This window comes from Mixophyes fleayi, chromosome 11 (genome assembly GCF_038048845.1).
Source record: "Mixophyes fleayi isolate aMixFle1 chromosome 11, aMixFle1.hap1, whole genome shotgun sequence".
Lineage (NCBI taxonomy): Eukaryota > Metazoa > Chordata > Amphibia > Anura > Limnodynastidae > Mixophyes > Mixophyes fleayi.
In genome coordinates, this window is record NC_134412.1 from 98,881,629 (window position 1) to 98,897,995 (window position 16,367).

A 16,367-nucleotide genomic window follows, 5' to 3' on the forward strand; every position below is an offset into this window, starting at 1 on the left:
CCTCAGGTCATCTTATTTATAGCGTGGAAGACCATACATATAGATATAAAGGCAGACTATCCTCAGGTCATCTTATTGATAGCGTGGAAGACCATATCCATAGATATAAAGGCAGACTATCCTCATTTCATCTTATTTATAGCATGGAAGAACACATTTATAGATATAAAGGCAGACTATCCTCAAGTCATCTTATTTATAGCGTGGAAGACCATATATATAGCTATAAAGGCAGACTATCCTCAGGTCATCTTATTGATAGCGTGGAAGACCATATATATAGATATAAAGGCAGACTATCCTCAGGTCATCTTATTGATAGCATGGAAGAACACATTTATAGATATAAAGGCAGGCTAGCCTTTTTTGGCGACACAGGGAAAGCAATAGAGATCATTGTCTACCTGGAGTATTAGTTGTTGGAGATACATATAACAAAGTGAAACTGTCCGTCGCCTTTGTAAACTACATTAGAAAGTAATGTGTTTATGGCTGTATTATAGATGGAACATGGCGTTTGCTGTTCTTTTATGGAGAGGTTACCCAAAAAAATCTATGGGAAAGTCGGACCCTAGAAAAAGAGAAGCTGTTTCTATGACAACATTACTCTGTAGTCCTTTTTAAGAGCAGACAGAATCTTGGGAAGTGTTGATCAAATCAATGACCCCCTGCAATTCTAAGAAGCTGGTAATGCATCTCCTATTAGTTGTTATTTTTGGTTAATTTTACCCCATTTGTAGGAACTGATGTAAGGAAAATAAAGAGGAAAAGTGTAAATATTTGAGAATATTATAGTCATGATTTTAGGACATTATAGTGTAGGATGTTTGGAGGTGACAGTAACCCATAAGTGTAGGGTGTTTGGCGGTAAGAGTTACGGAGAATTGTAGGGTGTTTGGAGGTGAGAGTTACAGATAAGGGTCGGGTGTTTGGACTTGAGAGATACGGATACGTGTAGGGTGTTTGAAGGTGGCAGTTATGGATAAATGTAGGGTGTTTGGAGGTGATAGTTTATCAATGTAGGGTGTTTGGAGGTGATAGTTTATCAATGTAGGGTGTTTGACAGTGAGAGTTATCAGCGTAGGGTGTTTGGAGGTGAGAGTTATCAAAGTAGGGTGTTTGACAGTGACAGTAATGGATAAATGTAGGGTGTTTGGAGGTGATAGTTTATCAATGTAGGGTGTTTGGAGGTGAGAGTTATCAACGTAGGGTGTTTGACAGTGACAGTAATGGATAAATGTAGGGTGTTTGGAGGTGATAGTTTATCAATGTAGGGTGTTTGGAGGTGAGAGTTATCAACGTAGGGTGTTTGACAGTGACAGTAATGGATAAATGTAGGTTGTTTGGAGTTGAGAATTATCAACGTAGGGTGGTTGGAGGTGAGAGTTGTCAACGTAAGGTTTTTGAAGGTGAGAGTCACCAATGTAGGGTTTTTGAAGGTGACAGTAATGGATAAGTGTAGGGTTTTTGGAGGTGAGAGTTATCATCTTAGGGTGTTTGGAGGTGACAATAATGGATAAGTGTAGGGAGTTTGCATTGATAACTCTCAACTCCAGGGTGTTTGGATTTGAGCATTTCTGATAAGTGTAGGGTGTTTGGAGGTGACGGTTATCAACGTAGGGTGTTTGGAGGTGACGGTTATCAACGTAGGGTGTTTGGATGTGAGAGTTATCAACGCAGGGTTTTTGGAGGTGAGAGTTATCAACGTAGGGTGTTTGGAGGTGACAATAATGGATAAGTGTAGGGTGTTTGGAGGTGAGAGTTATCAACGTAGGGTGTTTGGAGTTGACAATAATGGATAAGTGTAGGGTGTTTGGAGGTGAGAGTTATCAACGTAGGGTGTTTGGAGTTGACAATAATGGATAAGTGTAGGGTGTTTGGAGGTGAGAGTTATCAACGTAGGGTTTTTGGAGGGGAGAGTTATCAACGTAGGGTGTTTGGAGTTGACAATAATGGATAAGTGTAGGGTGTTTACGTTGATAACTCTCAACTCCAGGGTGTTTGGAGGTGAGAGTTACTGATAAGTGTAGGGTGTTTGGAGGGTAGAGTTATCAATGTAGGGTGTTTTTTCCTCTTGTTGTAAATGCTACAACAGAAGATTTTGGCAGTTTGGTGACTTTTGGCAGTACAATTTCCCATGCAATTCACTATGTGGAGGGATCATTTCTAAACACCCAAAGAATCTGTCTTGAGATTTCTGAAATCAGGAGTGGACACAGTGATGTAACGTTTAAATCTGTTAGTTGAATTGAGCACCCAAGGTGCCCTAAATAGTTATACCAGCACATCTTTACCTTTGGTCGGGTTCTGTTCAACATTGAGCTTTATTACTATGTGTATTACATGTTAAGTTGGAGAATCATTCAGTACACTTTAAGTGGCACTTGTATGTGCTTATCTCCCGTTTACATGAATAGTGCACCAGACTTTAGTGTTACATTGTGCTCTGCATGTTAGCTTCACTACCTCACATTACAGGAGTATTAAGGTGTTCTGGGATCATAACTTGTCTTTTAGTGCTTGTGTTTTTGATGTCTTGTTAGCATGTGTGTGTAGTGTTCCTGAAATGTGACCACAAACTCTTCATGTAATGTGAACATTAACATATTTATTGTGTATTACTATCAGCATCACATATCTCTCTATCAACTGGCACCATATTCAGAAGCATTGTGCACATTGGAGGCTTAGAGGCTGTCATATAATGACAGCCATGGCTGTGGGGGATATCTGATGCTGAACATGTTTGTGTGGCTCTCCTAGACTCCTATAGGTGTGGTATGTGTATGTGTGGTATGTGTATGTGTGGTATGTGTATGTGTATGTGTGGCTCTCCTAGACTCTCTATATGTGTGGTATGTGTATGTGTGGTATGTGTATGTGTGGTATGTGTATGTGTATGTGTGGTATGTGTATGTGTGGCTCTCCTAGACTCTCTATATGTGTGGTATGTGTATGTGTGGTATGTGTATGTGTGGCTCTCCTGGACTCTCTATATGTGTGGTATGTGTATGTGTGGTATGTGTATGTGTGGCTCTCCTGGACTCTCTATATGTGTGGTATGTGTATGTGTGGTATGTGTATGTGTGGTATGTGTATGTGTGGCTCTCCTAGACTCTCTATATGTGTGGTATGTGTATGTGTGGTATGTGTATGTGTGGCTCTCCTAGACTCTCTATATGTGTGGTATGTGTATGTGTGGATCTTCATGTGTGTGGTTTGTGTCTCTCTGAGGCACTACATGTGTTTTGTATATATATATATATATATATATATATATATGTGTGTGTGTGTGTGTGTGTGTGTGTGTGTGTGTGTGTGTGTCTCAATCACTCTACATTTGTGTGTGTGTGTGTGTGACTGTTTGAGGCTCTACATATGTGTGGTATGTGTGTGTGTTTGTGTCTCCAAGGCTCTACATGTGTGTGGTATTGTGTCTTAGATGCAAGGAACTTTGCTATATATAAATTAATGAACATATATATATATATATATATATATATATATATATATATACATTAAGGCTTACTTTTACATTGGATGTTGATGGTTCTATGTTCTTTGCAGATCCACCATATATTCTGGAAACACGAAACATTGGTGTCCCTTTGGGTCATCAAGGTATCTTGCAGTGTGATGCATTGGCTGTCCCAGCAGCTGACTTCTTCTGGTACAAGGAAGATAAGAGGTAAGATTTTATGTCTGCTCATCAATGCAGATTTACATACATAAACTCCTCACAATATAACTCCTTGGGATTGTGTCTATTTACATAGTTAGTAAGGTTGGACAGGTCCGTCGAGTTCTCCTACATTCTCTTACAGTGAGGTGCCAAAACTATACCCCATATTGAAGATGTGGCGTAGCAGTGCCTTATAGAATGATAATCCTATGTTTGCATCATTTAGAGGACAGGTAGGGGACACACAGGAGTAGGAGGACAGGGAGAGGACACACAGGAGTAGGAGGACAGGGAGGGGACACACAGGAGTAGGAGGACAGCTAATGGACACTCATTAGTAGAGGGACAAGGAGGGGGCACACAGGAGTAGGAGGACAGGTAATGAACACTCATTAGTAGAGGGACAAGGAGGGGGCACACAGGAGTAGGAGGACAGGGAGGGGACACACAGGAGTAGGAGGACAGGGAGGGGACACACCGGAGTAGGAGGACAGGGAAGGGGCACACAGTAGGAGGACAGGGAGGGGGCACACAGAAGTAGGAGGACAGGGAGGGGACACACAGGTGTAGGGGGACAGGGAGGAGACACACAGGAGAAGGGGAACAGGGAGAAGACACACAGGAGAAGGGGAACAGGGAGGGGACACACAGAAGTAGGAGGATAGGGAGGGGACACACAGTAGTAGGAGGACAGGGAGGGGACACACAGAAGTAGGAGGACAGGGAGGGGACACACAGTAGTAGGAGGACAGGTAATGAACACTCATTAGTAGAGGGACAAGGAGGGGGCACACAGGAGTAGGAGGACAGGAAGGGGGCACACAGGAGTAGGAGGACAGGGAGGGGACACACCGGAGTAGGAGGACAGGGAGGGGACACACAGGAGTAGGAGGACAGGGAGGGGACACACAGGAGTAGGAGGACAGCTAATGGACACTCATTAGTAGAGGGACAAGGAGGGGGCACACAGGAGTAGGAGGACAGGGAGGGGACACACAGGAGTAGGAGGACAGGGAGGGGACACACAGGAGTAGGAGGACAGGGAGAGGACACACAGGAGTAGGAGGACAGGGAGGGGACACACAGGAGTAGGAGGACAGGGAGGGGACACACAGGAGTAGGAGGACAGCTAATGGACACTCATTAGTAGAGGGACAAGGAGGGGGCATACAGGAGTAGGAGGACAGGGAGGGGACACACAGGAGTAGGAGGACAGGGAGGGGACACACAGGAGTAGGAGGACAGGGAGGGGACACACAGGAGTAGGAGGACAGGGAGAGGACACACAGGAGTAGGAGGACAGGGAGGGGACACACAGGAGTAGGAGGACAGTAAGTCGGCTTATACTGGATTAGACAGACCTTAATGGAATGGTTTTTTTGCCAGGTTGACTGACTCCCGGAAAGGAGTGAAGGTGGAGAACAGAGAGACATTTTCCCGTGTAACATTCTTCAATGTCTCTGAGCAGGATTATGGTAACTACACGTGTGTGGCAATGAACCGGCTGGGACACAGCAACGCCAGCGTTATCCTCTTCGGTAAGTCAGCGGCTGAATTGTGGGGTGTGTAATGTACGACTTGGGATTTTATTAAACAAAGAGGTTAATCTACTTCTACAGCCTCCTGCTAGTTATATATAATATTATCTGCTTCCTATTTCCTCCATCGCTTGCCATCTGTGGTATTTATACATTTACAGAGATCACGGGATACCTTTTCATGCCTTGAGACCTCCCGTATTCAAGACAGCAGCCATATTGTATCATTTGCGCGCATCTGATGACACACTGACAGCCACCCCCCCAACAGAACCATTGAATGCCCCCTGTTGTATCGGGCTGGTCAGGGTTCACCGAGTTGCAATTTAGTAAAAACTGAATAGATGATGAAAAGAGGTTTTTCAGACAAAATCTTGTATTAAAGAGAATCGTTTATTCCTGTGTGTAGTGGTTTAGAAGCACAAACCTTATCTCATATTAGATTTTCTTGATTCCTGCTACTATTTCCTACCTAATCAAAAAAATAATAATAATATAAATAGATAACCTTATGTGTAACTCTCAGTCCAGTCCTCAGGGACTGATAAGGGAACTGTTTGTATATTGCATGAATTCTTCTGTGTTATGGACTATTATATTGGTGGATAGATCCACAATACTGTCTGGTAATAACAGGTTGGTCATAGACTAGCTCAGCTTCTATCCATGTACCTGCCTTACGTGCCAATTCCAAAATGAATCTGTAACATTGTATGTGTTGCATGACTCGCCATGACATATATGATGCAATGTTCATACACCTCCACTTCCACCACTGCATACATCTTGATGTATTTTGTCGAGGGGTTTGGAAACATATTTATTTTGTAGAAATGTTTATTTTAGCCCCATAAATCCAGACTATTTGTAGATACAGATGAAGTCACTTTATTCAGCTTTCCTTTGTATTTAAAATAAATTGAGAGAATCCCTGAATGATTTTAGCTCAGGTCAGTGCGCTGGGTGACTCTAAGGGACCTATGCACTTTGGCGGGACAAGTAGAGATTTTTGTGGATACAAATTTAATGCACCCTTTCCATATAATCTAACTCCATGGAGAGCTCCTGCTCACCAGATGTTGAGCGTTATGTGGCAGGGGCTTCTTTGACAGCGCCACGGCTGCTGTACAATTCAGAATCGCTGAAATGGAGCAGCTGCTCATGCTCTCTCTCTCTCGATTTTTTTTTTTTAAAGGGGGGATCCTGCGTTTGCCCCTTTGTGGCGTCCAACATTGGACACGAAACAAACATTTTTTGTGTGTGACTTTGAGTAGCCTTGTTTCTCCAGCTATTGTGGAACTACATGTCCCAGCATACATTGACTGTTTAACCACTAGCACCAGCATGTCTGCCAGTACATGTTGCGACATGTAGTTCCACAATAGCTATTGTTCCAACATAATGGACAAGAGTCCCAGGACCACTGCCCTTTTTTTTTTCCTTTCTTTCCATCCAATGGAAAATTATTTTTCCTTTATAATCCAATTGGAAAAGATAAAACAAACAGTCTGATAACGAGAGACACAACTCGCTATGAGCCCTGAGGCTGACTGTCCCAGGAGAGTCATTATCTGCTCAGCCAATCACAAGCGTTTTCCCACGTTGGTCGTGATGTGATTGGCTGCCACGTGGAAAGATGCTGGTTATTTGCTTAGGGGCAGATAACGGTACAGGTATTCAGGGGCGTGGCTCTTATTATGTGTCCCCCCTCCCCACACCACTGGGTTCTCATTGGAGAAGTTGTTGTTTTTGTTGCTTTATAATAGGATTCCAGCAGATATATCTTGTGGGAATAATTCATTGCATGTGGGTGAATTAAATAGGTCTTTTCACACTGCTGTATTGTTTGTAAAAGTAACAATGTATCTTGCTTCATGAGTAGATCATTATCACAATTTTAGTTGTCACCTAAGTTTGTAAATGAACAAAAATTCTTACTCTATAAATATAATTTATTTATTTTTACATTAGCCTGGATGAGGGGGTCAATAACATAGGTTATATATTCTATTCTAATAATGGTGAGAATCCGCTCTGAATACATCATGAGGCCAATAGCGTAAGAATGGCCGTCCGTGAGATCTAGTAAGAGGACGTTATATGAAGCATCAGCTGCAACCAGTGGTGATTCTCGCTCAATCTGATTAATATAATAGTGTTGCAGACTTGAGACCCTCTATTCCAGCAATGATCTCATGTTATTGTGATGTGTTGTCAGGAAGCTGCAGGACATGACTGATTTTCTGGGTATTGTGTAATGTGCAGGAGGTCGGCACATTATTCTCTGCCAGTTCAGAAGGTCGTCTTCGTATGTCTGTTGTGCCATCCATTACATTTTCATCATCCATACACGGTAGAGAGATTTCCCAACTGTCTCAAGATAATCATTGCAATTGATTACAAATAAACAGAAATTTAGATTTCAGGCCGTTTGTCTAGAGATTGTAATGTAAAGCCAATGTCATGTCATGGTGTGCAGCTTGTTTGTAACGCGCTCACCTGGAAATTGGACACGTTTTTTACCACTGTTTAGTTTATTTTCAAATCACTTCTTTTGTTTGTTTAATTTCTAATTCTGTTGTGTAAACGCCAACCCTTTTGTTCCCCCACCCACATCTCCTTACCACCTTGTAGAAATATTCCAGTCCACCAGCTCGCCCTTACTGCAAGGTCAGTACCGTGGTCCTGGACCTACTCTTTGTTGTCTCCTTGTGTCCGCACTGAGCCATGTGTCTGTTACTCTTCTAGTCGTGTTATTACTTTCTCATAACGCTCCTGGTCTCGCACTGACCTGTATGTGTTTTATGTGATGTCATAGAGCTCAGTAATTAATCTGGTGTATTCTCCCATTATCTTTCTGCACTGTGTATGTTACAGATCCTATATCCTATACTCTCATTTATTGTGCCCGTTGTCCTCGGCCAGTCCAAGTTGTGTCTGGTACCCGTTAGGCACAGTTCTGGCATGGAGCGCTTGTGTTACGTCTTCTGCTCCCCGTTACTCCTAGCTTTACTCACTGCTCCATCCCCTTACATTTATTTCATATTGTTTACATCAACACTTCAGCATTTTCTCTATTTTCGCTTGTTTTTTTCTACTCTGGTTGTTTGCGGGGGTATTAATGGTAGAGTTGGTTGAGGGAGATGCTCAGAGAATAGAAGCCTTACTATCAGATGAAATGTGAAATCACATTTAATATTAACCATGACTATACAAATAGACTGATCTAATATCTCCTTCAGAGGGGTTCTTTGTGGCTACTGGGGGTCCCGAGTGTTTAGACGCCGCTATCCACACGCTGTAACTCTTTGTACTTGTACAAGGATGAAATGAGAATTAAACAGTATAATAATAAAATAGACAGACAGCTCCATACATTGGGCCCAATACAGCATCTGTATCCACAGCTAATGTTCACTGGACGTAGAGAAATGTGCTGGTAAATGGGCTGGTGTATAACATACATGTGACTGGCTTTACCAGGTGCTTCTGTGTAATAGAATTAACTAAACATCTGTCTTAATAATATACATTTATGTCTTCCGCATTTGAAACTAAATTATTATCCTTTCCTATCTTCCTTTTTCTGGCTTGTGAACATGCCACAGTCTGCATTTGGCTATAACTGTCTTTTTGTTGCATTAATACAAATATACATAAAGTGAACTTCCATTCCCCGGAGCGGCGAATCATGTCCTTGTGCAGAAAACGAGAAGTGTACGTATTATTTGACACATAGACATAGGATGTAAAATAATTCCACTCTGAGCGTATTTACCACAGCTGCACGGGGCACAATACATTTCTGTAATGATTTGAGGAGATAAAAGTTAAGTCTAAAACAATTAATGCAGATAGTGTTATATGAGGGATATTGTTGTTGTCCCTAATCAAGCATTGTTTTTTGATTTCTAGAAGAGACCACAGCTGCCTTGATCCCCCTTAAAGGTTAGTATTGCTACACGCTCCGTCTTTCCACCCCCCAGGGTTCCTGCATAGCCTCACCTTTACCTCCTGTACAATTACCCTGCTTCCATCTACCTCGTAACTCTACTACTCAATCTTTCGGTACCGCTGAATATTAACAGAAATATCTGATGACATGAACAGTATCCAGGAATCGGCTTTTTCCTGCATAGTTAGTCTTTAGTGTGTCTATATTTGTATTTGTGATTTGGTATACTATTTACCCTTTATTAGATTATGGCAGTGTATCCCACTGTGTCCTATCTGCAGAACTTCTCTAGATAAATTACCTGTATCTTGACCATTTTTGGATAATACCAGTGAAGTTTTCACCATGTGTACACGCAGCTGTGTTAGACAATTTCTGGCTCCCATTATGTCTGTTTGTACATGTTCCATTCTCTTGCATGTCACTTACTCCTAGATGGTCTCTACCATTTCAGGAAAATGCATGATGTCCAATGTTTCTACATTGTTTATTCTGGGTACATCCATGTAGTCATCTGTCTACACAGCACCTTTCTCTTATTGCTGTTAAAGTCTCCCACTATCGTTCTCACCATGTAACAAAATAGCCTCTCTACTTTATAATGTCCTAATTAAATACCCCCATTTGTAGAAAACAAAGACTCAGGAAGGATGAAGATTATGAAACCCTTTGTCCTCTACTCAGTCTTTTGCTGTGCCCTGGGACACCACTATTCGGTGTTGCTCTTGGAGGCCTGGAGATGTGCACGGAGGCAGAAAATATTAATAGAAATAGATTTGCCTGGCATGAATCCAGTTTGGCAAATTATCGTGGTAATGAGCCTGTTCAGTCTAATAGCCAGGATTTTATCCATGAGCTTGGATGGTATGACTCACACTGCTCCAGATCCTTTTCCTTCTTTGAAAAGCAATAATTCCGTGTCTTGTCATTGGGAGAGGCAGATTATGCAGCTCCCATACCACATTACTATGGGACTAGTACCTCAGCATGTGTTTTACGTTGCGCCCTGGGGCTTTATGGCATCTAAGATCTCTTCTAGTTCCTTAGGGACATCAAGAAAGTCTCCACTCTTGAGAGATATTCTTCTAGAGAGCCTGGGAATTCTCCACTTGAGGAGTTATACAGTAGAACATAGAAGTCACGGAATCTACTATTAATATTGATAGGGATGGTAAACCACTCTCCCTGAGAATCCTTTATAGCAATGATATATGGAATTGTATCTACCTACCTACACTGTAGTGCCAGCATTCGTACTGCGTTGTTGGAAATAAACATTGATTGTGCCCGAAAAGAGACCTTAAGCCACCTTAGATAAGGTGGTGTTGCTGTTTCCCATTCTCTCTCAGTGTAGTGTGAGCTTGTTCTGCTTCTACCAGTGCTAGCTTGTCAGCTTTCTCCTGTTGTGATTTCTGATATGTACATGTAGATGTTGTATATGATCCTCGTGCGTAAGCTTTTACTACATCCCACTCAGTCAATAAATATTTTTACTGATACTACTCACATTATGGCAATGTCTTGTATAGCTTCAGATATTTCTGTAATGTTTAGCCAGAAGAGTTGTATCTGTAGGCTTCTATTTATTGAGGGACTCTAGAGGTCAAGTTCCACCATAACAGAACTATGGTCAGATATACCTTGATGTTGATATGTGGTATACCTTACTTAGGGAATCGAAGCTGTGAAGACGTGGGCTTGGTCCACTAGTGCAAAGGTCTGGTGAGTTACACAACAACATGTGTATGTCTGCTATAAATTGCTTAATGGAGCTCATGACTGAATATAGTAGATAAAAGTCCATTTAGCAGTGGCTCAATTATCACATTAAAATCACCTACTAATCTGCTGTATTCAGAAGGATATTGTGGCTATCTAAAAGTGTTAAACTTTGGATCATCAAATGCTGCAATGGTTTTGCCAGGTTTTCCTGCTCCATCCGTGCTTGTGCCTCTTGCAGTGTATTAACGAAGAACATCTATTCAAAGTCTTGATGTGTAGAACATAGTGTATGTAACATCCTTGTTTAGTAGCTGTCATGTCACTGCTATGAAAGTGCTTCTTTGTGTGTACAAAGCTGCAGAATAGTCTTGATAAAATGAGATTTTTATGCCATAATGACGAGGCTTCCTGCGTTTCTTGCGGCTGTATGTCTCTAAAATTATGGAAGGGCAACAAAGGTTTACCTGGTAAATATAGGTAAGTCTCCAAGACGCATAGCCAGTTACTGCATTAGTGTAAAAGAATATACATTTATTCACCTCTGGCCAAAAATGCAAAACCGTATGTAAAATAAAACAAAAAAACACAATCTTATAATATTTTACAGATATTAGTAAGGTTAGATCTTTACAGGTAGGTGGTAGATTTCTCTAAAAGTCAATATATTACTGTTAGGCTAACGACCACCAAGATGAGATTTTAGAACGTTTAGAAGCGAGGACTTCACCTTTAGCAGCCGCCTTTCCCGTAGAGCTTTATGTACTCGCAGGTACTAGGATGCCCCCTGGTCTTAAAAGCTTGGTGTAAAAGCTCATCTTAGGTGAACGAAACACAGGTGATCAGAGACAGGCCAATGTCAGAGGTGTGTAGCAGTCAAGGTAGTCAGGGTGAAGCCAAAGGTTCAGTTGCCGGCAGCAAGCAAGTCCAATTTCCAAGCAGAGATCAGGGCCACAAGCAAATTAGCGGAATCCAGAGTTCAGGCAAAGGTCATGGTAACAGGTGATCAGGCAAGGGTTACAACAGGCGATCAATCAGAATCAGGAGACAAACAGCAGGTCAGCAAACAATACAGATTGTGAACGCAATAACCGACAGGGAGGTTAAGCCCTCCCTGCCTTAAATACTAAATGCACCCAATCAGGGACAAGGATTGAGCATCATATGATTAGCCCCCAGGGGCTGCCTAATAAATACAATTAAACCTAATTGTGTCCCGCTTGTTGAGTTAGAGGCAGTAATCCTCTGGTAAAGGTTTACCTAGGGCGTCCTGTGGGAAGTGTGCGAGTGGGCAACCTATGTGAGAGCAGTAAAGATCCAAGTCTTCCAGGCAATTCTCTGCATCCCATTCTGCTTCTCCCGATTGAGCAAGTGATTTGGCACCATCTGGGTGAAGGGGACAGCCAGCAGTTGTCTAGCTGAATGTGTCATCTTCTAGCCTCACACTATGTGACTTCCTGAATTAAGAATTCTTAATATAATTATGTGGTTCTTCCACAACGTCTGGCTATCTCATCAGTTATTACCATTGTTAGTGCCTGAGTTAGATTTAAATATTCTTTGCATGCAATGTGAGTGCAATACTCTATTTGTGAAGTTTCCTTTAGGGAGACTCAGAGTCTTCTGCTGCAGGCTTGGCTTAGACTGTTATAGTGACACATAGTGCTTGGACTGGTGGAGGGACTGATCATAACCTATTTATCACCAGAGCTCTCCAAATATGCTCCAATATTTCTCAAATTTCCTTCAGTTTCACCAGCATTTTTTTGTGCAAGCTGTTTTTATTGAAAGTGATACAACTTTGGTAACTTACAAAAACAAGGTAATACAAGTGTACAAAACATTACCACAAATCTATCTCAAATGGACTTATCTGTAGAAAACAGTGATGAAATGCATGTGTTCAGATATAACACTTTTAGTGTAGTGTCCATATAGTGGGGTAGGAATGGGGGAGGAGGGGAAGAGGAAGGCAAGTCGGAAAATGAGGGAATAGGTTATAGAACAGGTACCTGTAACCAGATGCCGGGTGAACTAGGTGTGGGCATGGTACAAAGGGCTAACAATGGGGTGTCTTTATATTCTATCCAACCACATAGCTCCAGTAGCATTTGTATCATATCCTTAAACCCATTTCTTACAGTGCCCTCATTGTGGTGATCAGTATCATTTCTTATTGTGACAATGAAATAATAACGTCTTGCCTTCGTTACTCCGTAGTTGTCTGCACACAGATTTAGACTTTCTGTTTACCTAATGCAAAAAATAAATAATGTATAAAAACATATTGTATATGTATTTCTTTTAAAAAATTCTAAAATATATTTTGAAATATTAATGCCTATAGTAAATTATTTATTCTACAACATTTTAATGCTTTTTGTCCTGTTAACATCCTCCTGAAATACTTGTTAAATAGACTTCCACATACAAAGGCAAATTTACCACCAGTGGGATTATGACTGTCAGGATTATCGCTGGTAGGATTAGAACTGGAGGTAAACCCTCTGCTGTATGTGGTAATGCAATAACTGAGGTGTTTATTCAATAGGCCCTCAATGTGTTACATGCAGAGTTGCTCTTACTTCAGAACATATCTCAGCTTTGAGTTGCTCCATGCTACTGTCCTTGTCCTGTTCCCCTGGGATCTGGAGCTGACTCCTCTATTACACATGTTCTCCTGTTCACCTGGGATCTGGAACTGACTCCTCTATTACACATGTTCTCCTGTTCACCAGACATCTAGAGCTGACTCCTCTATTACACATGTTCTCCTGTTCACCAGACATCTAGAGCTGACTCCTCTATTACACATGTTCTCCTGTTCACCAGACATCTAGAGCTGACTCCTCTATTACACATGTTCTCCTGTTCACCAGACATCTAGAGCTGACTCCTCTATTACACATGTTCTCCTGTTCACCAGACATCTAGAGCTGACTCCTCTATTACACATGTTCTCCTGTTCACCAGACATCTAGAGCTGACTCCTCTATTACACATGTTCTCCTGTTCACCAGACATCTAGAGCTGACTCCTCTATTACACATGTTCTCCTGTTCACCAGACATCTAGAGCTGACTCCTCTATTACACATGTTCTCCTGTTCACCAGACATCTAGAGCTGACTCCTCTATTACACATGTTCTCCTGTTCCCCTGGGATCTGGAACTGACTCCTCTATTACACATGTTCTCCTGTTCACCTGGGATCTGGAACTGACTCCTCTATTTATGACCTTGTCCTGTTCCCATGGGATCTAGAAGTGACTCCTTTATTACACACATTGTCCTCTCTGTCTATATCCAGTGGTTGGGTATAGGCGGACAGGACATGTTGGAGGTGTAGTGTCCTATGTCTGTATAGAGTGTAATAGAATTGTATTATGATCATGTCCAGTGGTCAGGTCATGTTGGGGGTGTAGTGTCCTATGTCTGTATAGAGTGTAATAGAATTGTATTATGATCATGTCCAGTGGTCAGGTCATGTTGGGGGTGTAGTGTCCTATGTCTGTATACAGTGTAATATAACTGTATTATGATCATGTCCAGTGGTCAGGTCATGTTGGGGATGTAGTGTCCTATGTCTGTATAGAGTGTAATAGAATTGTATTATGATCATGTCCAGTGGTCAGGTCATGTTGGGGATGTAGTGTCCTATGTCTGTATACAGTGTAATATAACTGTATTATGATCATGTCCAGTGGTCAGGTCATGTTGGGGGTGTAGTGTCCTATGTCTGTATAGAGTGTAATAGAATTGTATTATGATCATGTCCAGTGGTCAGGTAATGTTGGGGGTGTAGTGTCCTATGTCTGTATACAGTGTAATATAACTGTATTATGATCATGTCCAGTGGTCAGGTCATGTTGGGGGTGTAGTGTCCTATGTCTGTATAGAGTGTAATAGAATTGTATTATGATCATGTCCAGTGGTCAGGTCATGTTGGAGGTGTAGTGTCCTATGTCTGTATACAGTGTAATAGAATTGTATTATGATCATGTCCAGTGGTCAGGTCATGTTGGGGGTGTAGTGTCCTATGTCTGTATAGAGTGTAATAGAATTGTATTATGATCATGTCCAGTGGTCAGGTCATGTTGGGGGTGTAGTGTCCTATGTCTGTATAGAGTGTAATAGAATTGTATTATGATCATGTCCAGTGGTCAGGTCATGTTGGGGGTGTAGTGTCCTATGTCTGTATACAGTGTAATATAACTGTATTATGATCATGTCCAGTGGTCAGGTCATGTTGGGGGTGTAGTGTCCTATGTCTGTATAGAGTGTAATAGAATTGTATTATGGTCATGTCATGTGGTCAGGTCATGTTGGGGGTGTAGTGTCCTATGTCTGTATAGAGTGTAATAGAATTGTATTATGATCATGTCCAGTGGTCAGGTCATGTTGGGGGTGTAGTGTCCTATGTCTGTATACAGTGTAATATAACTGTATTATGATCATGTCCAGTGGTCAGGTCATGTTGGGGGTGTAGTGTCCTATGTCTGTATAGAGTGTAATAGAATTGTATTATGGTCATGTCATGTGGTCAGGTCATGTTGGGGGTGTAGTGTCCTATGTCTGTATACAGTGTAATAGAATTGTATTATGGTCATGTCATGTGGTCAGGTCATGTTGGGGGTGTAGTGTCCTATGTCTGTATACAGTGTAATATAACTGTATTATGATCATGTCCAGTGGTCAGGTCATGTTGGGGGTGTAGTGTCCTATGTCTGTATAGTGTGTAATAGAATTGTATTATGACCATGACCAGTGGTCAGGTCATGTTGGGGGTGTAGTGTCCTATGTCTGTATACAGTGTAATAGAATTGTATTATGATCATGTCCAGTGGTCAGGTCATGTTGGGGGTGTAGTGTCCTATGTCTGTATACAGTGTAATAGAATTGTATTATGTCCATGTCCAGTGGTCAGGTCATGTTGGGGGTGTAGTGTCCTATGTCTGTATATAGTGTAATAGAATTGTATTATGACCATGTCCAGTGATCAGGTCATGTTGGGGATGTAGTGTCCTATGTCTGTATACAGTGTAATAGAATTGTATTATGATCAGGTCATGTTGTTGTATAGTGTATGGATGCCTGGAGTGAATATCATAAATGGTCTAATGAATTGTAGGTGGGAATGGCGGGACAATTGTTGATAATGTTCCCGTCTTCCAGCTGTGATCATATTAATTGTGAATATTTGCTGGGCTATTGTCCTGTCCGGATAGCACCACTGTACAGATCATTGTATGATGCTGAGATCATTACATCTACTCAGTGCTGTGCATTCTGCAGGTGTAGGACCTATTAGTGCTACACCTGGAGGATGCTGCTGTAAAAGATGTGTTGAAGCTTAAATGTGACAATACCAAGAGCAAATCTTATTGTGCTCCTCTAAGAGTTTTTGTTTTGATACTTTATTTTTTTGATACTTTTACTTTGATCTCTGTCTTCAAACATCTTTTCTGTTCCCC

General features: G+C 41.6%; 1 protein-coding gene across 11 annotated transcripts in view; it reads left to right on the forward strand.

The window, feature by feature from the left end:
- The window catches only part of NTM (neurotrimin), a 597,738-nt gene that overhangs the window by 491,164 nt on the left and 90,207 nt on the right, over positions 1-16,367 (forward strand). For 5 of the 11 annotated variants that reach the window (XM_075190592.1, XM_075190597.1, XM_075190598.1 and 2 more), the window contains 4 exons: positions 3,568-3,688; positions 5,069-5,220; positions 7,855-7,890; positions 9,136-9,168. In XM_075190592.1, the coding sequence (XP_075046693.1) occupies positions 3,568-3,688; positions 5,069-5,220; positions 7,855-7,890; positions 9,136-9,168 (342 nt within the window). The remainder of the gene's footprint in view (positions 1-3,567; positions 3,689-5,068; positions 5,221-7,854; positions 7,891-9,135; positions 9,169-16,367) is intronic. The other 6 variants (XM_075190596.1, XM_075190594.1, XM_075190595.1 and 3 more) reach the window with 2 other exon arrangements.